The sequence below is a fragment of the Calonectris borealis genome, chromosome 17 (genome assembly GCF_964195595.1).
Source record: "Calonectris borealis chromosome 17, bCalBor7.hap1.2, whole genome shotgun sequence".
NCBI lineage: Eukaryota > Metazoa > Chordata > Aves > Procellariiformes > Procellariidae > Calonectris > Calonectris borealis.
Genome location: NC_134328.1, coordinates 8,467,600 through 8,493,921, shown reverse-complemented (window position 1 = coordinate 8,493,921; position 26,322 = coordinate 8,467,600). Strand labels below are relative to the sequence as shown.

At 46.0% G+C, this 26,322-nt stretch overlaps 1 protein-coding gene across 3 annotated transcripts in view; it reads right to left on the bottom strand.

The window, feature by feature from the left end:
- Positions 1 to 2,627: 2,627 nt before the first annotated feature.
- Positions 2,628 to 26,322, bottom strand: part of LOC142089692 (somatomedin-B and thrombospondin type-1 domain-containing protein-like) — a 38,939-nt gene continuing 15,244 nt past the window's right edge. The window contains exons 4-8 of one of the 3 annotated variants that reach the window (XR_012676263.1): positions 12,724 to 12,918; positions 11,698 to 11,776; positions 9,706 to 9,882; positions 4,715 to 4,961; positions 2,628 to 3,895 (exon numbers count right to left, since the gene is read on the bottom strand). Coding sequence is in view for 2 of the 3 variants with exons in the window: in XM_075166463.1 (XP_075022564.1) it covers positions 4,844 to 4,961; positions 9,706 to 9,882; positions 11,698 to 11,776; positions 12,724 to 12,918; positions 16,442 to 16,673 (801 nt within the window). In the remaining variant the exon portion in view is untranslated. Of the gene's footprint in view, positions 3,896 to 4,003; positions 4,962 to 9,705; positions 9,883 to 11,697; positions 11,777 to 12,723; positions 12,919 to 16,441; positions 16,674 to 26,322 lie in introns of those variants that run through there. The other 2 variants (XM_075166463.1, XM_075166462.1) reach the window with 2 other exon arrangements.

The following is a 26,322-nucleotide window of genomic DNA, read 5'->3' as shown; positions in this document are numbered from 1 at the left end:
AAAAAGGTGGTGATTTGCAGAATACCAGAATAGAACAGTCTTTATAAGTGAATGTATTTCATCCAGTTTGAGAATGGGAGAACCAGAATGTTTAAAAAAAAAAAAAAAAGAAGTATCTTGCCAATATTTGGGTTTGTAGTTTTAAGCTGCAGGAGACATTTACAGAACAGAATAATCTCTGCTGGTTCAGACTCTCCTCTCCTTTCTCACCTCTACTCCTCCACTTGCAGTGTCACGACTATCACCAAGCAACTAATGTTATAACTGGAAAGGACTTAAAAAAACCTTCCTCACAAAAAAAAACCACAGAAAAAAAAAGAAAGAAAAAAAAAGAGAGTCAGTGATCTTAATACTTAAAGACTCAAAATACTCAAATGAAGGATAAAAAAAATTAGGTTTGAAAAGCCAAAAATAACAGAATAGTCTCATTTATGGAGAAGCATTGCTAATTCCTACCATTCAAGCAGAATGTGCTCAACTCCTCTGGCCACTGAGCTAAAGGAAAAAGCAGTATGTTCTTAGAGCAACAAGGCTATTCAAGAAAATTACATTTTTTTGTTGTTCTTTTTCTTTTCCTTTGGCTCCTGAGCTTTCTGGGCATATTTTATCTCTTTTTTTACAAATGCCAAGGGCTTTCTTCTTAAGAAAGGAATCAGATCCTCATACATTCAGATGACTGCAATCCCACATATCACAACACTCAGGGAGCTGATAAGCCTCATGAAGATCCCATGGTAAAAAATGGTCTTTTACCACCTTCTGTTTCAAATGCAAAAGAAAACAGTGAATCACAGGCTGGACATTACAGGGTTAGGGTGAAGAAAAGCTGAATCCTCCCAGGGCCTCCCTCTCTCTCCATCCCATGACAATGAAAGATTTCTCTACAACCGAGAAAATCACACGGCTTCTTCAGCAGTTTGGGAAATGGCCTGGATTTTTTGCTTGGCTTTTCATCATTAAAAATTGAGATCCTCAGCTGGAGAGCAGAGGGAAGTGTAGGAACATCAGTCAAGCTTAATTCTCCTTTCACATTAAATCCAGCTCACTGGTGCTTTGGCTTTATTTGCTCTTCCTTTTGTCTGGAGCCAGGCTGGTGCCTACAAGGTGGAGCTGCGTGTGCACAACTGGCAATTCCTCATTATTGGTGCCCAACAGGATGATTTATGGAAGATGAGGACTAAGCTCCTCGCTTCATGTACTTGCCGTGGGAGATATTCTCCTGTTGATACCCAATGGTGAAAGGTTTTTAGCGTTGTCATGGAAACGGCTGTCATCTTTGGTGAACAACCTCTCCTCAATGCGAGGCTGCCTTGCTTGTTTACTGTACAAAGCCATGTTTCAGGAGTATTTTGCCTTGGATTTCCAATAGTCGTATCTTTCCCAAAACTCAGGCAGTAGAAATTACTCAGAGATGATGATGATGGACGGTGATAAAGCCCCTAGAGGGAAACAGGCAGGACCCAGTATGTGTCTACACCATGAGCTAATCTTCATTTGCAAGGAAACTGATCTGACAGCTTCATTATCTTCTTCCACTTAAAAGGCTCACTCTTGCGCTCTCTCTCTCTCACACACACTTGCAACTCTCCTTCCTTCCCCAGGAATTTACCAACAGGATTTGTTTGTACAGCCACGCAAGGTGCGGAGATGAAGCTAACACACTGCACGGCCCTTTTTAGGATGTGCTGATGCACTGAGCCATGTGCGATGTCTTGTTTCATCAAGTGACATAGCCTGTGTAGAAATATAGCTGCTATGAAGGTCGCTCAGGGGCTAATTCTTTCATACTCCTGCATCTCCAGGCCACGGTGACAGAAGCAAAAGACTGGAAGTCCTACCATGCCACCATCAGCAGCTCTTGTTAGGACCTCATGTTATCAGCTCTCAGGGATGAGGCAGCAGCAAAGAAAACCCTGACCAACAAGTCGTTGGCCGTAGGAACAGACTATCTTGTGCTTACTAATTTAGTATCACGGCTATCTCACAAGCAGGACCCAAAAGAGAACATTATTGAAAAATAAATCATTTTGGTTAATTCAAAATGAGGTTTTTTTCCTCCAATATTTTCCTCGAAACAGAAACTTGAAAACAATGAGGGGGTTGAATGAAATATTTTGTTTGACTCAGATTGTTTCAATCTTGAAATAAATTCCAAAATCAAAGATCAAAACACTTCACTTAGGAGGTGTAAAAACATTTCACCACTTCTAAATCCCCCTCTTTCCTCTGTCTCCACCTATGAGGACTAACCACCAAATGTGACATGAATTCACAAGCAGTTTCAGTCAACCTAAAATGCAGTTTAGCAAACTTACTGTGAGTCTTCAAAAAAATATAATCTAGCCTAGATTCTGTAGTGATCTGACCCAGAATACTATTTCTGAGCAGCCTATTCCCAAACTTCTCAACTCTCCATAGCTACCTTTGTTCACTTAAGAGACTGATTCTGCAAACTTCCTACACATCAAATTTATATCCAAACTGGCTAGAGTTTCCTACAGTTTCTGCCAGAATAGGATGAAGTATTATCAAAAGAACCGCTCTTAAGGCTCACTTATTCTCAAGACACTGAAGCAGGAAGGTAGTCTTCTACCCTGAAAGGTTCAGAACCAAACAGATTAATGTCAGGACTACATATTTGACAGCAAGTACTGTAACAATTTAATGAAAGTCTTACACACAAATATAGTACAGCTAACACTTAAGTACTCAGTAAATTAAAGGGATTGCAGTTAAGGTGCTTTAAGGTGCCACATCGTTTCACTGATGAAAATAAAGGCTTTTCCTGCTTGACACTATCATTTATAACTTTGCAATACAGCCTTTTCCTACCTGACTGGCTTTGATGTTGTAGGAGAGGGGCATTGGGGTGAACGCAACTTGTGGAAGACTTAAGTTTTTAAAGCATTATTAAGCAAAAATTGCATCCTTTATAACTTGAGTACTCAATTTTGAAAGCATCTGATAAGAGCAGGGTTTCATGTTGTCAAAAGCTTGGGTAGATTTTGAAAATGAAAAATGTTTCCAATAGCTGGTTCCATTCTGCTCCTAAAATGACCGGCTGCCTCTTTATGGTCCTGTGGCCCAATATGGGGCATCTGCAGGACAAAGAAAACCTCCCAATGACTAAATGCTACTATGATTACAGATCTCCACCAAGAAAATGAAACTGGCTTCCAGCTTGATAGAAATTCCTCACTGCAAAAACCGAAATGGTGTACTGTAGTTATTTATTCCCAAGCCATCTCTCAGAGGATCACATCCCTCTGCTCACAAACCAGCAAGTACTCCTGAGCAGGCCACAAGTTAGTTACAGATTAGGTCAGACAGTAAAGCAGAAGCCTTTTTTTTTTCTTCTTCCTTAAAATCTTGCTACTCTGGCATGAGATCACCCCACTGTGAGTCATTAATCCACAGAAACAGCTTGTAACATACAATGAAAAGCAGAGCCTTGCTCTCAAATCCCTACTGTACTGGCTGAGAGGCATCAGGCGCTTTCAGACCTCTCGTCGCCGTACTACACACCCTCTAAGCATCTCAAGCATGTATCCACAGTGCCCTTTCATGTTTCCATGAAAGACCCTTAACACGGTCGCTAGATGGGTTTCATGATCCAAATCTAGACTAGACTCGGACTTGAGCATTAAAACTCTCTTCTGGAGCCACCCCCAGCCACTCACCTGGGTTTTGACAAATTTAATTACCTAGATGCTCACTCTGTCACAAAGCGCAAGTCCTTTCTGTAATTTTGTTTAAGCAGATTCAGAAGTATGTGTATATTAAAAGAAATATCATATCCACTTCTGCGTAGTGGTGGGTCATGGTGCTGGACTTCCACCTGTAAATCCTGAGTAGTTCTGGAACTGGACAGCAGCGACTTTTCCTCCAGTCCTACCTGCTAGAGCAGAGGAGTCAGCGGCAACACTGGCTGGAACAAATTAGGCAGGTTCAGGCGCTAAAAAGATGGCACTACATGGATTAATCAAATAGATACACACTGGGAGAATGTCTCCAGTCTCCTTTATTTTCATTTATAGAAAAGTATGAATATAAATCAGCAGAATATAAAGAAAATATTTCAAATATTTTCCAGTCGAAAATACAAGGCTCTAGCTAGCCCTCCTGGTACAGCTGGGATGACTTCCTATTTAGAGCCCCAGGACTGCACTGCATTTTGGGGCAACTCGGAGATGCTCCTTGAAACCTGAAGTCCAAGGGCCCATTTATCCCTGGTACCTTCTATTCTCACAGATTTGAACAGGCTCATTTCTAAGTTTCGCCATTGTCTCAGCAGTGCAGGATCAACCCTCTGTAAGACTGAGGATCAATATGAAATGATGAGACCAGGGAGGGTGAAAACAAAAGGAAAAGATATATAAGCACAAGCAGGAAGCATCCACAAAGAAGTGCCATTGCCATGAAAAGAAGCACTTGAGTTAATTTACTTTGCATTGTTGATTCTTCATTGTCACTTTAGAAAAATAATAATTAAACCTGGGTTCGTATGGTGTTTTTTGTCCGATTTCTTATTTGGTGAATTCTTGTTCCTCTCAAGAATGGGGGAATTTGCAAGAAGTCATCAGGGTCAGACAGGCCTCTCTCAGGGGTGGATGGGCAGAAAGAGATTGGCACTTCACACCAGCCTGATTTCTTTGGAAATCGAGGAGTACACACAGACAGAGAGGATTCAGGATGCCCCAGTACAGACACCAACCTCTTGAAAGTAAGTGGCGTAGCCTCTGACATGGAGAAGTCATTGTTTTGGTTGTGGTTCCTACTGCTGCCGCACATTCGTGCCAGACAAGCCATCACAGCACTCGCTTGCTGGGACTGTCAGGAGAAGTTAGATGAACAAGAAGCTGTGAACAGAAGGACAGGAGCACGTGTCCAGCTGGCGAATTCTCTTCCAGGTTCCCTTGCACTGAGGGTTCCCTACCGCCTGCCAGTGCAACAGCTGATTCCTGAAACACAATCATAAGAGGGAGAAAGTTAATGTGCTGCACCCCTGCTGCAGGGCAGTCACTTGTATAATGAGGGCTTAAATCACCCAGTAAATCCCATGTGGTTTGTAACATTGATTTTTCACACCATGGACCCAATTCTGCCTTTCTGCCGCTGTAAAGAAGTAGTGACCACAGTGATCTCCACAGGATTATAATAGTGTGAAGTAAAGCCACAGTCAGTCAGGAACACTGGACTGGAAGAACCCAGAGCAGCACATACTGTAGATGTTAAGTCCAAGAGGATTCACATTCCCTCGAGGTGCCCAGCATTGCATGCAACAACTCGCAAAGCACAGTGACATCCCCGTAACTCCTGTACTGAAACACTTGACAGGTTGCGAAGTGGGCAAAACAACTCTTTCTCCATTTTTCTTTATAACACCATGCTCCCTCTCAGCAGGCAGAGCTCTATTGCCACCCATAGCCATCAAGATGCTGAATAAGTACCTGGCACACAATACACAGCACATGTCTGTGTGAGCAGATGCAGGGACACGAGCATCTCTGGATAACCACGTTAGTGGAACGCTTGCCTAAGCTTTTCTGCCTGGCTAAGAGCTACACACTAACACGGCTTCTGGATGGCAGCTGGCTCGTACCCGACCCCCAAATGTTGGACCAAGGTAGAGGACAAAAAACCAACCAACCCACCCCTTTTCTCCCAGGCAGTCCATCAACGCATTGACCAGAACTGAACAGAGAAATATCCTATTAAAACAACCAAGCAGATCCACAGGCCATTTTTCACAAACAGTGGCGGCACAAGCAGCGCTGGCCTAAAGGCTAGAGAAACTGAAATTCTGCTATAGCACTGTGCCCCTTCCCAGATTTTAGCATTTAGTGGTTTAAGGGAATTCCTCCCATCAGTGTGTCCCAGCCCTGACCTTTGGAGAAGCACAAATACCACAATTGGATCAACTCTTGCCCTGTGCAGAGAGCTGCCCACAGAATAGCCCAACAGACCCCTAACTTCTGCTTGCTTTATAGTTCTGTGGAAACTGAAATTATTGTTCTAGCTCCACAAAGATAACCCTGCCCTTAGTTTAATGAGATGTCATGCTCCCGAGCAGGGTTTTATGCATCACACATGGTTGGAAAAGGCTCGCTGTATTTTTCTTTTGGCTTAGGGTCATTTCAAAATACCATAATCTGCACAGGGAGGATTAAGATCCCAGATAAAGCAAGCTGCACACAGACCAGTCCCATACCCTTCAAAACTCTGGGCTGCAGCTTTACCTTTAAAAGGCTTTACTCCTTAAACACATAAGCTAAACTTGCTTACTCTCACCTTGCTGGTGGGGAAGGCAAACACTGACTTTGCTATAAATCAAGTCCATCCATCATCTCTCTCCCTCCGCCCCATGAGCATGGGCATAAACTGCTGCAGTGTGGACATTTATGTGCTACAACCACCACATCTTGCTCCAGATGATGAAGAGCAGCTGATCCCCCCTAGATACAGGCTGAGTAACAATTTCACAGATGTCAAATCTGTGCTTGATTTGTAGATCTGTTCAGAAGATGATCCAAAATTAACAGATCAATTTCCTGGCTCGATGCTCTGCCTTGTTTATCTCAAAACCTTCTAGAAGAAAGAAGCCAATGTAAGCTACATGATCCTAGCTATCCCCACCTGATGGCCACAGATCTGGCCATAAATCAAGAACTTGGGGAAACCTCCTGAGCTTGCATAACAGGGGTTAAAATGAACTAGCATCTTCTACAGAGTGGGAGACAGGTGGAAGGCACAGATAACAAGCATCTCTCTTTAACTTGACGCATTTATAAGCCAGACTCCACTTAGACACAAGAAGATAATTAGGAAATACTCATCAAAATATACCAGCATTGCTGAGTTTATTTTAAACTGTCAGATGTTTTCCTTCCTGAGAGTCACTCTTGGAACAATATCTCGGGGAACTAAACGTTGGCACAAGCTGCCAAACTGACAGGGCAAGAAGCAAAGCACCGGCACGGCGTGGGTGGGACAGCAGCAGCTGTGCATGCTTCCCCACACAGCCTCAGCCAGCAGCCCCAGGGGCCCAGGCCAGCGCGCGATGGCACAGGTCAGTCGGCATAACCACCGCGCCGAGGTTACCACAAACTGTCCATGTCTCCTGGCAGAGTTACGCAGGCAAAAATTCAAAATGAGGGTGAACGGAGTATACAGCCAGAGAGTTGTGAGCAGATCTAGGCAAACTCAATACATGCTGCATCCTAGGATCTGGCATCAGCTTTGGCCTCCCACCATCCTCTTTCTCAGGGCAGCAGTTGCTTTCCCATCTTCTTCCACTTTTCTTTACAAGCATCACATTTATGCCCTCCACATCTGGCCAGCAAATACCAGCCTGAGGAGCTCACCATGCGACCCCCTCAGAGCACCGCTCCCTTGCAAGACTGCGTGCTCAGATACGGCCACTCACTCTAACAGAAGGCAAAAGCCTTTTCACAGAATTTCCCTCATCCCACTCAATGGCTGTCCCCACCAACAGCCCCATTTCTTCTCAGAGATCACGGAGGTCAGTTTTTTCCTCCATACCACCTGGCAAAAAAAGTGTATTATTTCTGGAAACAAATTAGGGGATAGCTCTGCTCATATAAAGAATACCTATAGTAATACTTGCACTTGAGATGTTCATATCAAGAAAATCAAGCAAGATACGCAGTCCTGGACAACAATCTCCTTTACTCACCACTGTAAGGTCAAATAGTGATAAAGAACTCCAGACCGTGCCCTGGAGGTTACCTATCCGGGGGATACATGGGAGTTATCTAAAAGATCCATGTGAAATGTACGGGAGGCTTCACACACTCGCAGGATGAGGAAGCTGCAGACCAGAGACATCATCCATGTTCCACCTGCCAGTCACACATTCATCTCTGACAAAGCTGCCCAGCACTGCTGGTTCAAGGAGGCTTAAAGTACATCTCCATTGCCTTTGGTAGATAGGGGCTTTGTCCACTGCTCAGGCCAGCCCAGGCCAGCCCTGCCCGTCCTCCAAGCCTACGTTACTACCCTGGCAATGAACCCAAGTGAACACACACAGTATCGCAGCTTGGCATACACATAGAGAGCTCATATCTGCCTAGAAAATGCCACACACGTGACTTCATTTGACATTATAGGCAGTAACGCTGGAGGGGTAAAAGCTACCTGCATTAAAAGTTGGTTTCCCTGCTGGCTCTCATGTGCCTATGAGGAAATGGACCCAGCAGTTCATCTTACAGGCCTCCAGCAAGACTCTGGGAACAATTTCTAGGCTCTGCTCAATTGGGATGGATCTGAACCATCTGCTGAGACGCAGGCTGAACGCTGACTTCAGTGAACCAGTCACCATTCACCCCAACTCCATTATCGTCACCCGTCTCCAGTCTTCAGCGTGCCAACACCTGACGATCAGATCATCATTCCTAAAGGTCACAGTCCCATTTTCTTTGTGCTTCCATTCCACGTACAGTGCTGTTCACCAGATCAGGCAAATGAAAATGCCTCCCTCCTTTTGCAGTCCAATGAGGAAATGAATTCCTGAATATACTTTTTATTTTGCTTAATCTGATGTTCCTATCTGGCTCCAGGGTTTTAGTAAAATAACATTATTGTAAGCTTTTATAATAATTTACATGTTGAATGCAGGTAAGAGCTACTCCTGGCCACACCAGTTAAGATTTTTTTCTTCTTTATCTAAAAGCTTTTGGAACCTTCGTACAAACTGAGGCAGGGAAGGAAAACACTCTAACGTGACTTTCTCTTACTAAAAGCCTGAGAAAAACCCTGCCTCAAAAGGCCATTACTGGCAGTCTTGGTAGTGCAATACATTGTGTGCTTCAGGCCTGACAATCCTAGTTTGTAGTTTCTAATTCAAATGAACATGCTTATTTCAACATTTATATAAGTTTTAAAAATACCCCTGCCCAGCACTGATGGGCAATGATTTTCTCAGGCAGGGCTGCTAACCAGTTTCAGAGGATGCCTTCGATAAACTAACAATGGGGTTAAGAGTATCAGGATAAAAGCAGTGCAGAAGCTGTGCCTCCAGTGACCACAGCAGAGGCTGGGGAGCCAGGACTCCTCTGCTGCTGGCTCTGCCACAGATGTGTTTCACAGCTTCAAGCCATTCCCTTCATCTTTGCTGGAGTCTGCCCAATTTGTACAACCGGGGTGGTCCCCACCAATCACCCCAAAGCTTCTTCAGGTTTCCAGGGAAAGGATGCTGAAAGTGCAAATATTTAACAGTACTTCCACCCCACCTCAGGTGCCAGCACACCCCCCAAGTCCCTAAGCCAGCTGCCACTTGCCAGAAATACTCATAAAGGGTCACATGTAGAAAGAAAATCCCCAGTTCTTAAAAATCAGAAACAGATTTGGTTTTATTTGACATCTGACAGGACTGTTAACCTTAGAAGCATGGCTGCAGCATCTTTAAAACAAAAAAACTCCACAACTGTGCCACTTAAAAATCAGTGAGATTTAGCAGACTAAGTGCACGTACTCCTACACTTCAGTCCTGGCTCTGCCACTGGTTTAATATGTGAGTTTCACCAGGTCATTTCACCTCTGCAAGAAACTCATGGTATGCAACAAAGACCAGTTAATATATGCAGAGTGCTCCAGAGAGCTGCGTGCAGTGCATTATGAAACTGGGACAAGCAGATCAAGGGAGAATGAAAAATTCAACATGAAAACAAAAGCTAAAACTCTTACTTTTTGCTTCCACTGCCATCCCCATAACAGTGTAGACTTCTGGTGTCTAAAGCCGGGTGCTGACACTCCACGCAGACGGTGTGGCCCTCCCTGAGATACTGCATCCAGTGAGTGTACGAGTGGTGGCTGTGCAAGCAGCCCGGTGTGATGGCCACAAGCTGGAATTCAACGCAGTACCTGCAACCAAAATAACCAAGTAGGTTAGCTCAATAACCAGATTAGAGCTCTCCACGGGACTGGAAGAGCCAGGCCAAACTGGATGACCGTAGATCGCTAATTAAGAAAAACAAAAAACAAACACCGCCTCTCCCGCCCCCCGACACAAGGTCATAAAAACCAGAACATGTGGTGTACCTGCATTTTGACAAGGTTAAATGGGGAATAAAACTACTCTGCCAGTGTTTTCAGCTGACATATCAAAAAATATTAGATATTACTGGCATCTGTTTTTACAAATAGAGACACGGATTGGTCAAGCATTTGACTAAAGGCAAAAAAAACAACAGACAGGTCTTCTGATTCCAAGTCTGGTATCCATTTGCTGAACCACACTTTCTCTATCATCTACTCTCAGTTATTTATAATGGGTTTTGTAGAGCAACTTGCGACAGGAGCTGAGATTCGGTCTGTAAAAGTTTTCCTTGTGAAGATCTCCCTCCTAAAAGACAGAGTGAGGTTGTCATATCTCAGTGAGAGAACTACCAGACTGACACAGCACTTCTGCCCTGCTCTGACTTTTCTGTGCTTCTGATTTTAACCAAACCTGAGAGGAAAGCCCAAAGGAACTGGCCTTGTTTGGAGGGGAAAACCAAGGAAGTTCAGTAATCATCTATAAACACAGCAGAGAACTGGGTTCTAGTCTAGACTGGTTCTGTATCAGTCATCACGGGGATTTCCAAACACCTTCAAGTAGCACACTGAACCATGTGAGCAGTTTGCTTCCTTGTCTTATCTGAGGGAAAGAGAGCAAGGATAAATAGGCGTGCAATAGAGCTGTGCTCATATTTTTGAATTTTACAGGGAGAAGGCTCAACTAATAAGGAGCCCAAGGGAGGCTCAGGGTGAACAGATGCTCTTTCCTTCAGCACTTAAGTGAGGGGGATGGATGCACCCACGCACTATGGAAATACTTACATGTACAACAACATGTGGGGAAATAAATCAACAAGTGCATGGCTGCTTCATGCTGCAAGAGCAGCTCTGGGAAACTCCACGCAGTTACAGGAATGGCAGCTCTCAACAAGAAAGAGGCAAACCACCAGGGACTGCAGTAAGAACCCCTGGGGAATAACTAGCTTGCAAAGCTGTGTACGAGCGGTTACAGGGTGGAAGATAACCTTTCCCATCAGCACTGGGTCGCTGCTAGCGATGACCCCAACTGGGAAAGAGGAGGACTGGGAAGGCTGATGCCAGCTCCCCTGTGCTTGAGGCACCAGCCCGGGGGCAGAGCAGCACACACAGAGACGGCTGTGTCTCAGAAGGTAAAATGCAACAGAGCTTTCTGCACAACCCTGCCTGTACCTGTGCTGTGCAACAGTGCTGCAGGGGAAAAGAGGCAGTGTTACAGCCAAGGGGGGCTGAAAAGGGAGAGGAACGTGCTTCCCATGCAACAAGATAGCAAACTCTGTCCGCTAAGAATTTACCCCATTTATGTAAAAAAGTGCAAACTGCACCAGATTCCACATTGGGAAGAGCTGAAGTGAATGGTCTTTGGCTTTTTGATCACACAACCTTAAACAGCAGTGATGCCATGAAGAAGAGCCGAATTTCAGTCTTGTACTGGCCTTACATCAAGGCAGACCCACAACCTTCAGATGCACTGCAGATACTGCTGTTGCTGAGGGGAGAGCAGCACCCGGCTCTCTAGCGAAGTGCTGCCCTTCTGCTGGGAAACGTTAATTCTGATCAGCAAAAAGCTGGGCCCAAAACTGCAACCAGAGAGGCACTGAAGGTGGAGTATGACTCAGCCCCTGTGCTGAGCCTCCAACTTACCCTGCTCTTTCATTGCCATCAGCTGCAGCTCTTTTTTTCCTTGCTTTTCCAAACCCTCCTGTTGTTATTAATGCTGGGACTGTGTATATCAAAGAGAAAGAGCACATAGCGTCAGTGGCAATACTGCACTACGGCTGTTTACATCTGCAAAACAGTAAAGATGGGCCTTTAATGTCACGCGGTTTTATCTTCAGCAGGAGACAAAAACAATTCTAACTTTATATTTCCATATCATCTGTGACCATCAACCATTTCACTGAAAAAAGAATCTGTATTGTTGCCAGATTTTTGCCTGAGCAGAGTAAGCCTACTTGTCAGGCACACCCAAAAGACAGAGAGGGAAGGCAATATTCACTTAATACCAACTCTCAACACGTTTGAAGAAGTCAGTTGTAGCCAACATCCAAACTGGACAGATTTTGACCCCAAAATACCAGCAAAAGTGACAAGCATTTTTCTTCTAAAAATCAGTAAAAGTATATCATGAAAAGTTGATTTGAACAAACTGAAATCAGGCTTTTTCTCCAGAAACTAGTTGGAGGTCTCCTCTGCCTGCACTCTGCTCCAGTGCAGAGAAGTCATACCTTGCCTTTGATGGGTATTGCTCCTTCATGACTTTTTGCAGATGACTCATGAAATAAAAAAAAAATATAAAAAAATAAAAAAAGTGCTCAACACCCACTTACAGGAGTTTTAAACAGGCATAAATCTACCAACTCTACCAAAATTGACAGAGATTTACATTTGTATAACTGAGATCACAACAGGCCTGTAATATTTCACTTTTGAAACACAGCAGATCACAGCAAACGGCAGGCACTACTTTTAAATAATGTCCCAGGAAGGATATCTCTAAGGCCCTGTGTGAAGAGCTCATTTCTCAATTACACCAGACAGGCCCAGAGCAAACACGCTGGTGTCTGAAAACAACTCTTTTCAAATACAGTAAAGAGAGATCAGCTCTGCTGACCCAAACAAGAGTCCTCCCCCCGATTACCCAGACACTTACATTTTCAGTGGACTTACTCAGGGACTGTTTGCACTCTGTTCCTTGCTGAGTCCGGTACTCCACGCAGCCAGCCCTCTCCTCCAGAGGAGGGCATGCCTCTCCTCCGTTCCTGGGCTCCTGGATGACGTGCCTCCTCCGAACACGATACGTTGTCTTGCAAGGCTCTGCGCAGCCACTCCAGACACTCCACTGAGATACGACACAGGGGATAACTGGAGGAAAAGTAACAAACAGGGATGCGGAAGGTTACAGAAATTATGCCAGTGACGTCCTTCTCCAGAAAAGACACTTTTTGACATAGGTCAGTACAACCTTCCTTATTTCACACCTGTCCCACAGTTGTGTTGGGCAGTTCCCAGTAGCTCTGCTCCCAGGAAATTACCTGCCCAGAAGCTCCAGTCATCCAGGCTAGTCTACACGGGGCCAGCCACCTCCCTCTCCTACACCACTGCAAGCCTTCCCTGCAAACTGGGACCTGCACTGGATGCACTGAGAAAAGTTTTAAAATCACACCAAATTGAGTGGTACGGGAAAAGCAGGATAAAGAGCAGGAGGAAAGGGAGGGTGTTGTAGACCCTTCATGCAGATAAGGCCTGAAATCTTACTGACTTCTCTTGTGAGGTGTCACACAGCAAATGATGACCAGCCACGGAGTTTGGACCATCACATGGCAGGCTGGAGTTCATGAATCAAAATGAAATACAATGGCTTCTACTTTGTACGTGTTGGAACCAATCCCAAAATATTCTGAGGACGTGACTCATGACTTTAAATTTTGGGAACCTGCACTAAGTAATGCTTCAAAAATCTTCACGTCATTGAGCATCCCTACTTGCTCTCACATAGTATCCACAGTGCTAAACTCCTAAGCTTTGGTCTCTATGCCACTAAAGAAATGTCTTCCTTCAGCATTCAAACATCCCATTCATTCAGTCTGAAACACTCTGGTAGCATTCCCAGTGTCACATATCCCCTTTTGTGATCTCTTCCCCATGAGCATGCCCATAGTTGAGTTTCATAGGATTCAATTTTTGGAGAGAACTATAAAGAATAACACAGGAACCACCTGAGCACAAGAGCATTCACCTGCTGGTCTCTCTCAAAGGCAACCTGGAACCATAGCCCATGATATACTTGATCAGTTGTACTTAACCAACACAAGCTAACCATCAAGAACAATACCTTTGGAGAAAAACACTTGCAGGTCAGCCTAGACTCATATATTATTTTTTCCCCACAGATTCTCAGATGGTTACAGTCCCTCTCCTTGCATTTCTGTATCTTGTGACTGAGCTGGGCCAGTGTATGACAATACACCACACCAGCACTTCTAAGGACATCAAACTCCAGTTGTACCAGTGATCAGGTGTCTTATCAGGTTTCCTACTTTGCTGGTTCAGGCACTGGGTGCCTCACGCACACAGTGACCAGCTAAAGGCCAACACGCACCACCTTACGTACACTAAGGGCTGCACTCGCAAGCCACCTTCCCCCAAAGTCCCTGTGAGTACTCCAGAGGCAAACTCCCCAAGGACAGGAACGTTTGACCCATGATGCTGAGCTCAGGCGCGAGGAATTACTCGGTTCTGAGTCCAGCTCCACTACTAATCTATCACTCCATTTAAAGATGCAGATGAGCCCATTCAAATCCATTAAGAGTCACTATACTCAACACCTTACAGTAATGGACATCCACACTCTGATTTACAAAGGCATTCAAAAGCCTGAGTCCCACTGATTTCATTGGGACATAAGCTGCTAAATGCTGTTGAGAATCCCAGCCTTTCTGAGCAGTTCAAGCTTGATACTTCAATTTATTCTCCCACAGAACACAGATAACCCCTAATTACTGCATGAACTTCATTTGAAACAGCCCTTGTCTTCAGAAACTTTAGGAAGATCTTTCAAACGCGATTGCTTTTCTTCTTTGTTTCAAGTCACCACAAACAGGTTTTTAAACCAAAGATTAGGAATTAAATCAATTATCTAAGTAATTGAGACATTTCATATGTGCAGCAATGCACCACAAAAAAAGCCTGCCCATTGGATTGCAGGTTACCCAACATTACAATCCTTTTGTGCATCTCATTTATTCGGAATATTCTGTTCTTTTCAGTTTTGATTGGTGTCAGATATTAATGCCTTTGCCTTAATATTTTGCTTTACAAGTCAATTTCATAAAGTAGCTCTTTAGTGGTGGGAGCAAGAAAACTACTGAAAAAAGGCCAGGCTACGAAGGCAATACAAGTCAAAGTAGGAGTGGGTCCCTTACATCCAGAACAAATGACTCACAAGAAATAATGCAGAAATATCTCACCCTGCACAACACCGGCTTTCTCGCCAGGCCTCCGTAAGTAGGGTGCTGCTATTCCTGCGGTGAGCCACAGGATGGCACCGGGCTGGGCGAGCCCAGCGCCGCGCCCCGCCGGGCTGGCAGCAAGGGCTGCAGCTGTGACCCCGGCACCGCTGCAAGGGTGCCCAGCGCAGAAAGGGAGCAGCGACTGTCCTCTGCTACCCCCTCACCATGCCTGACAAGGGCCTGCGAACACATTTTTCTTATTACTCCTCTACACTACGAAGAATAGACACGAGGGGTTCCCGTCTATCCCAGTCATCCCAGATGACTGCTGAGAGCAGCAGGATTCTGACGCAGGGGTACTGAAGGAGCACCCACAGCCCAACCGTGTTCAGACATCAAAGGCACTGGGGCACCCAGCACCAACACACCCCTCCCCTGACAGCCCCAACAGCAGGACAGCCAAGCTGCACCCCCTGCAGACCTGGGGTGCCCTGCCTCGGGGCAGAGGTGAGGCGGGTTTATGGGATCCCGTGGGTGGCACTTTTCATGCTCCTGCTCTCTGCTGCACTTGGGAGTTGTTGGTCTGCAGACCCGCCAGCCTGTCCTCATCCACAGACATAGCTTGTTTAAATCACTTTGGAATGAGCTTATTTCCCACCCGTTTTCCAGCTCTCTCTTGAAAGGAAAAAGGCAATTAAATCACGGGACTGTCTACCCATCTGCCTAGAGCAAAACTCGGCTACGGCAGAGCTATGCAGTTTTAAAAAAAAAAAAAGGCAAAAAAGGAGTGGGTAAGATTCCTTGAGGATGCTGTTTGTGGGAAGGGAATATGAGATTGCACCACTCATTAAAATAACTTATCTCCTTAATTCACATCCGCACTTTAGCGGAAGACATTTATAGAGGGAGTGCTGCTGTGCTCCCCGGGAACGCAGCGCTGCCTGGGGACCCCGGCACTGAGCTGCATGGGCACTGTGATGGAGGCTCTCGCCAGATCAAATGCGGGAGCTGCAGCCACTCGCTGCAGCTGTCGATGCCTTTTGCAGGGAAGCATGGACTAACAGGAGCAGCGGGTTTGATCCCATCCAAAATAATTCAATCCACACGAAGGAAAGGGATTGGGGGATTCCAACTCAGCCAGGAAACGTCCCATTTCACATTTCTGTCCTGTCCAAACACGCAGCATCCCGACGTGCCCTGCCAGCTACCTGCCTGCTCCAAAAACCACAACCGAGGTGGGGAGCAGCATCCCTCCTTCGGCCACCCGCATCCCCGCCTGACCCCTCGTGCTTTTCCCGCGAGCAAAGCAGAGCCCGGCGGCGCTTTTAAACGCGGCCAGGCAGCCAGAGCCCCGAGGGGCCGCAGGTGCCGGTCTGCTCGGCAGGCGGCGGGGACAGCCGGAGCCGGGAGCGGCCGCGGCCCCGCCGGCCACTCACCTGGGCAGGCCTCGGCGTAGTCGTGGCAGCAGTCGAGGGTGCGGGCGCACGCCTGGTCGCAGTAGCAGGGCCCGCGGGAGCCGTCGGGCCGCCCGCCGACGCTCAGGCAGGCCGGGTCGCGGCCCGGGCAGCACAGCCCGCGGGCAGCGCAGCCGGCGGCGGCGCGGCGGGGCAGGGCCGGCAGCACCAGCAGCGCCAGCACGGCGGCCCAGCGGGGCGGGCACCCCGCCATGGCGGCACGGCGCCTGCACCGACCTTCGCTCCCCGCAGCCCGGCCCGGTTGCCGGCTTAAAGGCGCCGAGAGCGGGCGCTGAGGGGGAAGGAGCCGGCCCGCCTCCCCCGCGCCCCGGCCCCGCCGCCGAACGGGGGAAGGCGGCGGGGCGGGCCGGGCGGAGCCCCCGTGCCGCCAGCCCGGACGGCCGGGCTGGGGCGCGGCGGCGGAGCGAGCTCCGCGGCAGCCGCCTCGTCCCGGGGCCGCTCGGTGTCAGCGGCGTCCCCGTCCCGGGCAGACCCCCCCTCACCGGCGGGTGTGTCGGAGCAGCGCCGGGCTGCCTGCGCTGGGTGCGCCAGCTACACCCGCTGCCCAACCGCGGCCTTACGGCAACGGTCGTTCCTCACACAAATACCCTTGATTTTCCTGACGCTACCATAATGTTTCTTTGCCTTAACCTTCGTGGCACCTCATGATGCCCATGCCTCCAGCAGTTCCATTTCTGCAGACTTTTAAAACGAGAGAGTATAGTTTCTGCACTGACTGCTAGCACTTGCCAGCCAAATTACCATAAAGATTATCATCAAAAACAAATGATGAAAGAGACCATTTTTTGCCAGATTTGACTCCAGCATACCTCAGGAGCCATTAAAAACCTGAAAGTACTTCATTCCCAGCAGCTTGGAAGAAACACAATCCAGCTGGCTATACCGCCTCTCTACAGAATTACTCTGAATTTTCTGCTAACTTTCAAATGCAAGAAGCTTAAAGTGATTAGAGCTATTCCTGTGAATTATTTAGCTATTCAGTAGGAAGCTAAAGGCTTTACTGTAACTTTTTATCAAACAGACTTGCTCTAAAATATTGATCACAACAGATGTCATACCTCGCTGAATACTGACCTGGGATTTATAAAACCCACCCACTGATTTTTTGCGACTGATTATGCTGTTGTACTAACAGTGGATATGGGCAGAGTGTTCCCACTTCAGGGAGACTGCAGCAAAGATGCTTCTAGAAAAACAGAAAATAATATTAGAAGACAGACTAACACCTTCATCATGTGCCATGCTGGAGGCATGGGAGCAGAGGAGACCTGGCAGTTCACCAGTTCAGGCATAACGTGGTAAAATGTTCCAAAAAAGATAAGAAATAAAAGGAACTTTAGCTTCTTTGGCAGTGGTCAGATATTGTCGCCTTGGAAATTGCACATGTAACAAATCCTGCAGTGGGCAAGAGGCAAAAAGGCCAGGACAGGAAAGAGAAGAGCACTAGAAATGAGAGGCCATGGGGTCGAGGAAGCAGGCATTTAATGATACCAGGTGTTAATTCCTGCCTCAGCCAATGAGTCACTCACTGTGTGACCTCACGGGTAAGTCATTTAATCAATGTATGTCTCATTCTTGATCTAGAACAGGAAGAACATTCAAAAGGAGATTGCATTACTCAGCTAATTAGTCAACACAAACCAGAGGCCTGTGTGGCTCTTGCGCAATTAACTGAGGAGCAGTAACAGAGAACGCTTCCCAGGTGTTTCTGTTTCCAGCACTGATGCTGCCATGCTCCAAGTCCCCCTGCCAACAATTGTTGGGGTAGAAGGAACACATTCACACTATTCTGAGACACAGAAAACTGACGGAATGAAAATTAGTTTTAGAAAGCAGTGTGTCCGCATAAAGACTGCAATTTTGACTGACCCTGCACTATTAGGAAAACTGGATCTGGGTCCAGACATCTCAGTAGGGTTTATATTCAATCCACCCCCACTTAAAGCTCTTGGGAGCAAACTTTGTTGCTCATCTCCCATTCCCGGTCTGAAAGCAGTTGTTCTCCCTTATTCTGGTTTGACATAGCCCTGGGGGATTTTTTTAGGGTTTGGTTTTTTTTTTCCCCCCTGACAGGCTCCAAAGATGGTAATGTTAAAAAAGCCAAGGAAAACATGGCCCAAGCCATGCTGAACCACATCAGCCCAGCAACAGATTTCTTGCAAGGCAATTGTCAAGTCTAAAGGTGGAACTGTTGGCCCGGTGAGGAATATTGGAGCCAAGCAAGTGTGCTTTACAGAAAGAAATGCGGCTAGTCCATATTACAAGGAGAGGTTCAGGAGCAGAACAGCTTGCAGGGCTGTCCCTGGCACAGTGAAGAATGTGTCTTCCAACGTATGGGGAACCTCAAGAGGCAGCTCACCAGGGCAGGTGGCAACGCGACTTTATCTGCTTGTTCAAATGCAGCTGCTTTCCCTGCTGGGCACACAGGGTTTCTGCCCTTCCTGCCCCCTCATTCATTTTCCTTTGCTTAATTAAGTTGCACTGTGCTGGAGCTGCCACTGACCCAGTTCCCAGAGGCCCTCCTGCTCCCTGCGTTAACTCTAAGGGACAGGAGGATGTTGCAGATGGAATGTCCCTTCCAAGGGACAAAGGGAAGCTTACTCTCACTTTCACTCTGGGTAGTTAATCAGTGTCCCTGCCTGCACCACAGGCTGATCCACCCATCCGTGGAATGGGGAATGCCGTCCAATATCAGCCCATTCTTAAAATTTATTTTGCCATAATTTTCCCACAACAACAACAACAAAGATGATTATGTAGCCTGGATAGGATTTATCAGGTTTTTAAATAGGATTTACCCTATTCCCAAGTGTTCGCCCCTTTGCCTTCATGCCCCTATCAGCTGATAGTTTACATGTACATTGCAAATGCATTAGGATAGCAGTATTTGCTTTGTTCTGTGTTTGTACAGCCCCTTGCACTTCATGTCCCTTGTGCAGGACTTGGATTCTTGTGCATTCCAGCAATAAGGAAACTAGCAGAGCTATCAGTATGCAAGATGGAAAAAAAAAAAGGTTCTGGTTTAGAGTGTCTGATTTTACTTTCCATTGTCACAGCCAAGTCTGTAAAAGCATAGAAGGAAAGTAGCCAAGTGATCTGATTTCTTGGAGCTGATTTCTACAGATATGTGAAGGCCACAGGAGAGCTGGCTGCCAGCTCATTCAAACCCTTCTCCAAGGGTATCACAAGGGATGCTCTGCTTGTTCATTGTATTTCAGCAAGAAGCACCACCTGTTCACACGAGCTTTCCAGAACCTGACGCAAATTAACAGCAACGGCAACAATACTTGTCCAAAAGAAGGCAAAGGTCAGTATTTCCACCTACACCTTTGCTTCTGTGAACAGGTACCAACTTGAAAATCAATTTCTGCAGCAGAGCCTGTTCTGTGGTCTGCTGCCTTTCCTATCTCACGCCGAGAGCCAAGAGCATGCAAGGCACACTTTTCCAGGCTTTGCTAGCGAGAGTTTTAGCACACGTGGTCCTAAACAGACTAGGTCCTGCTGGGCATAGAGGAGCACGGGAGGAATTCCAGTTGGACATAGCAACTTTGTTCTCAGCTTTTAAATATCAGCAGGGAAGCAGAGAAACCCTCAGAAACTTTAATGTTTTCAAAGAAAAGCTGGGGCAAATGATCAAGCTTCCTACAACATACTAATCCGATAGAAACAGCAAAACTCCAAAACCAGAAAACCCAGCAAGAAGCTCAGACCTTTTGGGATAGTTGATAATCAGGGACTTTGCCCTAACCACAGATAGCAATTGTACGAATCAAAACTGGATGCCACCAACTCTCATCACCCCTCCACCCTTTGGAAGCTGAGCTCCCAACTTGTAATTATGTAAAAACCTTCCAACCCTTTTCTTCCTATCCCATCATCCCATTTCTGGGGATATCCCCCTTCATGAAATGATGCTTCAGCATCCTCTGAAACAGGATTCTGTTCCATTTTCAACAGTATTTATTCAGACACAAGCCCTACCTTTCCTCTTACTCCTCTCACGCTGCTCTTACGCCCTGCCTGCCTGAACTGGAGACAAAGTGCAGCAGAGGAGAGGATGACCAACATGAATCCAAAGAGAGATTGAACTGCCCCACACTATTCTTAACTAACTCTCCCTTTCAAACTGTCCGTTATGCTTCTGCCTGACTGATCAGGCAGAATAGGGGCAAGCTGGCCTCATGCCAAGGTCAAAGCAACTGCTGTGGATTTGTGTTCATGGCACTTATCTGATTCTGTACTTTGCTGAATGTTTTCCCATCCCAGATCCTTCCCTCTGTGTGGCAGATAGAAAAAAAAGCCTTCAGCTCAGGAAAAGCAGGGAACACGTGCAAGAAACACCTGGCTGTCTCCAAGGATTTTCCCTGCCTGGCTATTCCATTGAAGCTATTCGCCTGAGGTTTCACTGTTTGTTTCATTCAAGTGTTTAACTCCCTCTCCCATGCCCTGGCAGTAGGAAATCTTTGAAGCATCTTAGCCCTTCGTCCCATTTAGACCCTGAGGATGCTGTTGTCCCAGTCCTGCCAGCCCCAGCTCTCAACAAATGACCTCAGTGCACACAGCTCTTTCCTAAGACAGGTCAAAGACATCCTTTGCACAAGCTAGTGTCCTCTTACTCCTTCACAGAACTGATCTAACCATACCAGAGAGCAGAAATTGGGATTTGAGCTCAGACTGCTACTGATAAAAAGCTGAGCATTTATTCATCCACTAGAAAAGCTGCATTGGGTCAAAACAAAGACCTGTCTCCCTCAGTATCTGTCTTCAGTAGTGACTAATAGCAGATGCCCAGGAGGGAATGTAAGAGAGGTTGAGTGTATAGTGGTATTTCCCCAGAATGCTCTCACATTTCTGATAATTCCACCTCCAGGATTTCCGAATAGGTAGTGCCTATGCCTCAGTCTGTGTCTTATACAAATTCTCTCCCATTTCATCTTGAGCCCATGTAAACTTTCAGCACCCACAGTCTCTCATAGCAGTATGCCACTCTACACAGGGCACGAAGTTGTTTTGAACCTACCATCAGCTAATTTAATTTGAATCCCTAGTTCTTGTATTGGAAGAGACAGGGAACAATGAATTCTCGTTTATTTTCTCAAGGCCACTCGGGATTTTATAGATGTCCATTGAATCGTCCTTTAATCATCTCTCCTGCAGGCTGAAGAACCATCCTGGCAGGAGGGGCTGCCTGGCCAGTGGTTTGGGTCGGGGAGAGGTGCCACCGTCCCAGACGCTGCCTCAGCAGCTCCTCCGTTGATCTCTCTGCCATAGTTGCATTTCTAACATCCAATCCCTCACTCGCTCACCTCACAGGTCCTGCCTCTCTCGAGTCCTTCTCTAGGTTAGCTAACCCTTGACAACAAAAGAAATCGCTGCTGTGGATGTGGTCTTGCTTTCCCATGCACCCCACTCATAGTATGAATTCATGCAGTTATGGCCAAGATGAAAACAAATTCACACAGGCAGATAACAAGCTCTTAGTGCTGAGAAAAAGTAGAGTCTCATATGTGAAAATATCCTAATGCAAGAATTAAGTCTTTTTCTTTCTTTTGACAAACTTAAAATAATAATAGTAAGAACTAGAGGGGCTGGCTGATTTATTTTCACACCTGCTCCTGCTTTCTTAAAATGCCTGTCTGCCTGCTTACCCCAGGCACCCTGTGCAGAAAACCATAATTAAAAAAGTGTTGGGGGGTCAGGAAAGGGAGGAGGACTAAGCATTGAGTCTTAAAAAAGGCTTACTTGAGAAAAGATTCAGGTGGAATTTTCTTTTATCAAGACCAGTAAGCGAAGAATACATCTGCAGGGATCCTAACGCCGCTTTACTCGGAGGAATTTTGAACTGCGCACCGTGATTCTCTCCTTCACGGTGTCCTTTGAGATCTTAGAATAGAAGTGAAAAGACCTTTAAACAGCATTCCCCTTTGTACACATCTGCGAGTTTTTAGCACACAGAGACATGGGAAAAGAGTTAATACCAAGCAAGATTCAGAGATTTTCCTGAAGAAAATCTGAAGAAAAATCAGATTACAAGCCCACGTATTTGAGATTCTTCTCTCTTTTGCCAAAGTAGAGAAGAACATTGAACCAAATAGTCCTAAACTCCACCTGCAAACAAAGCCCACCCAGGAACAGTCCTATACTCTGACAAAGGGATGGGATCTCATTAGGACTGAAGGGAGTTTTGGCCAGTACACCTGAACTGGGCTATTGACCCAGGGACCAAAAAGCATCTCATCCAGAAAAAAGAAATCTGGACTTTTCTGCACGTGCTCAGGAGGCCAGCAACTGCTGCACACCTCTTCAGACATGCCTTTGCCACCTTTGTAGAAGTCACCCGCAGCTGGCTGCAAAGAGGAGAACCACATCAGCTTCCCAGTCGGAGTGCACAGAGGGCACTAGCAGAGGGCAGCAGTCTTCTCCAATGCTGTATGACCAGCTAGGTCTAAAGCATCTGCTGTTTTTCAGCTCACGGTTTTGTCCCCAAGACTCGAGGTACTGCTGAGAGAATCCACACCACGGCAGAGCAGTTATGGCTGAGCACACACCTTCTTGGATTTAAACCCCCAAAACATTCGCCCTTGATAAAGGCTTCATCTCAAAGCTAGTGTCTCCAGCAGTGTCCAACACATGGGAGATATGATCTGCTTATTCTGCCTTTTCCTCTCTCATATATAACACTGCATTATAAGACCGTTGGGGGAAGTCAGGCTAGAAGAGAAGCAGGGAAGTCCAACTCTTCTCATTCAGATGTGGCCATAAGCACAGAGAACACAGGTGCTAGCCTTCTCTTCCTCTCTTCTGCCAAAAGCCACTACACAACCCCATCACATACTGCCTCTCCACAGAGAGCAGCGCTATGACTCACCCCAGGGCATAAAAGAAACAAACTCGTTGTCATTAAAAAGCTATTATCTTTAATGAAAGCTGGAGAAGGTTCAAAGTGGCCAGAAGTTTTATTTAGAAAATAGGAAAGATAAATACTTTAATAAAAAGCTTTTAGTGGTTTTCTGAGTCTTTTGCTTTCTCAAAGAAAAGGAAAGGAAACCAGCCAACTTCTCTGAACCTGGTACTTCCAGTGTTTGGACCAGTTTTCTTTTTCTTTTCCCAAGAGAAAATAAAGGAACAATTTGTGAGAGTCTGAGCCATGAGAGGCAACCCTATGAACAAGGTAAGCCATATTCCTTCCCCTAAGCAGAAGAAAAGCCTTGAACAGGTTTGCATTCAAGTCGAACCTGAAATTTTCCCCTACTCTGTGAAGGCCCAGGGTGACACCTGACTCCACAAAGCATTACTGGGAATCTTTTAAATCCAGAATAACCCCATGACAAGGCACACTCTCTAGAACACAATGCCTAAAATCCTCTGTCAATCCCACAAGCTACATGACCCTCCCACATTAAAGCAAAAGCAGTGCCTCACTTTTCAGATTCCTCCCAAACTAGCTCCATTCTCATGCTTTCACCAGCTGCCTCCACAGACAACTGCTTCCTCCTTCAGCCCTTGCACCTTTGCATCCTCCTCCAGCAACGCTTCTCCTGCAGCCCACGCCACGCTGTGAGATGGCTGCAGGAGCGGCAGGCAGCAGCAGTCTTCCCTCCCTTCACTGACTCGGACTGCAGCTCAGTGCCTCCCGCTTCTATAGCTCGTGGGATTTTGCTGCTGGTGTTTAAGGATGGAGAGATCAACAGGGACATGTATAAAACAGCCAGGGACTTCTCCCAGCAGGTCTTTCCTCACTCCAAAAACCTGTGGCTCAACTAGAAGATGAAACTTTTTGTTGTCTTTAGCACAGACCATTTTATTCCCTTCCTATGAGGAATCTCCAAGTGTGCATGAGATGCTACAGAAGAAACAAGAAGTGCACACATACCCCAGAAACAGCAGCCCAGTTCACAGCATACAAGATCAGTCTTCCCAGGCACCATCAGATCGTCCTGTCTCACATAAGTTGATCACTTTGGCTAATGTGTTCTCAACATAAGAGACTGGGAATCCAGGCCACCATTGTCCAGTCAGTTGAGCTGTTTTATGAGCCAGCAAGTGCAAATGGGCCATATGCAAGTTGCAGCATCAGGCTCCAGGGTGACACAGCACCACTTGTCCCCTGGGACCCTGTACAACACAGGAACAGTTGGGAATAGTCTTCAGTACAGTTTCTTCAATGCAGTTATCATCCAGGCCACGCTTTTCTCACTCTGCTAAATCTCTCCCCAGATGTTAGGAAGAAAAGCAAACCAAATGGAAAGCAAATCCTAAAGTGATATATACACTGCTTAAACAGAACACTGAGGTGTCTTTCTAAATTCAAGAGCATGCTTAAATATGGTACTTGAAATATTACACTGCACACAGACATAACTGTTCTGATTAACCAGGCTCTGTAATGAGCTATACAAGCTGCAGACGAAACCAGATATACTTACTATAAGTGGTCCTTTTTTTAAGTTGCCAGTTGATTGCCCATCCTAAGAAACCTAGGCTTTAAATAAACCTCTCCAATAAACTGAACATGCATTAGTATTTGACTGAGATAGGTGAAATTTGAAAGACAATTGGTCTAGTACCAATGTATGTTTCAGAAATTTAAATTGCCCAGCTGGACAAATGCGTTGAGTATTGCCAAGCTTTTAGCTGACAGTGGTAACTATGTTAACAGAAAAATGTAGTTACCAGTAACTGATTTCTGTTTACACTGTCAGGATCTCTGTGGTCTAGGTGCTGCCTGTATCACAGTCACACTGACTTTGTTTTATACATGTCAAATTGTCAAGAAGCCAAAGAGGTCAGAGAACAGACCCCAGTTTAATCTCTGCTGTCCAGAGTTCCTGGAGTCCACAAAGGGGAAGACTCCTGACCTGATCCACGCCTCTGCCTGCCAGAGATAATCTGAGTGCGTTGCATCTCATGGATGCAATGAGTCAGACACATCTGGTGCAATCTGCCTACCAAGTGGCATGGAAATTACTGTTTCAATATTCTGAGCAAAGCCTGATCCTGCTGGGTCCTATCTACCAAATAGGCCTCATTTGTGCCGGCAGTTCCCCGTCATCACTGGGTCTTTCCACTTGACCAAGCATTTGTAGGACTAGACTCAGAACAAATGAGTCCTTGTTTCTGGGCCCCTCCTCAGCTTTGGAGCCACATTGCCTCTTGAAATGTACCTATTTTCCCTTGTTTTAACAGTAAAAAGGTTGATCCTTGTAAATTAATAAAGTTACAGCTGATCTACAAAGAAGCAGATGTTTATTTGCAATAAGGTACCACTTAGGTGATGAAACCAGAGGCCTTATCTATAATGAATATATTTCCACATGAGATTCAAGGACACTCATCTGCACAAATTCAGTCTCTGCAGATGGTAGCTAAACACTTCACAGAACATTAAAAAGCAGCACAGAAATATGATGGGAAATAGAGCTAAAAACCAAAGCAGTGACCCAAACTCTCAAAGTCAACTCTCAGCACAAAGGGTCCTTTTTGTGACTGGCATTTCTGAGTGCAACTGGGAAGCACCATGCAGTAATAGCAGGGATGAAAATAAACAGAACCTGTAATGCTAGCTCACCTATTTAACAGTTTCATTCAATTGATACAATTTACATGATGGAAACGGTCACATTTATTTTCTTAAGTGAGAGCAGAAGCTGTCACGGGCATGGGAAGACATTGACCAGTCAAGCATTCACGTTCCTTGGACAAAATTAAGTCACCAAGGCACAGGGCTCTCTGCACTTTTCAACTACGTAAATGCAAAGAGAGGAATATTCCGCTTTATTTTTCTTGGAATAGGGTGCACTGATTTTTTTCCTCTCCTCTAGAAATTAACTTTTTTACTATTT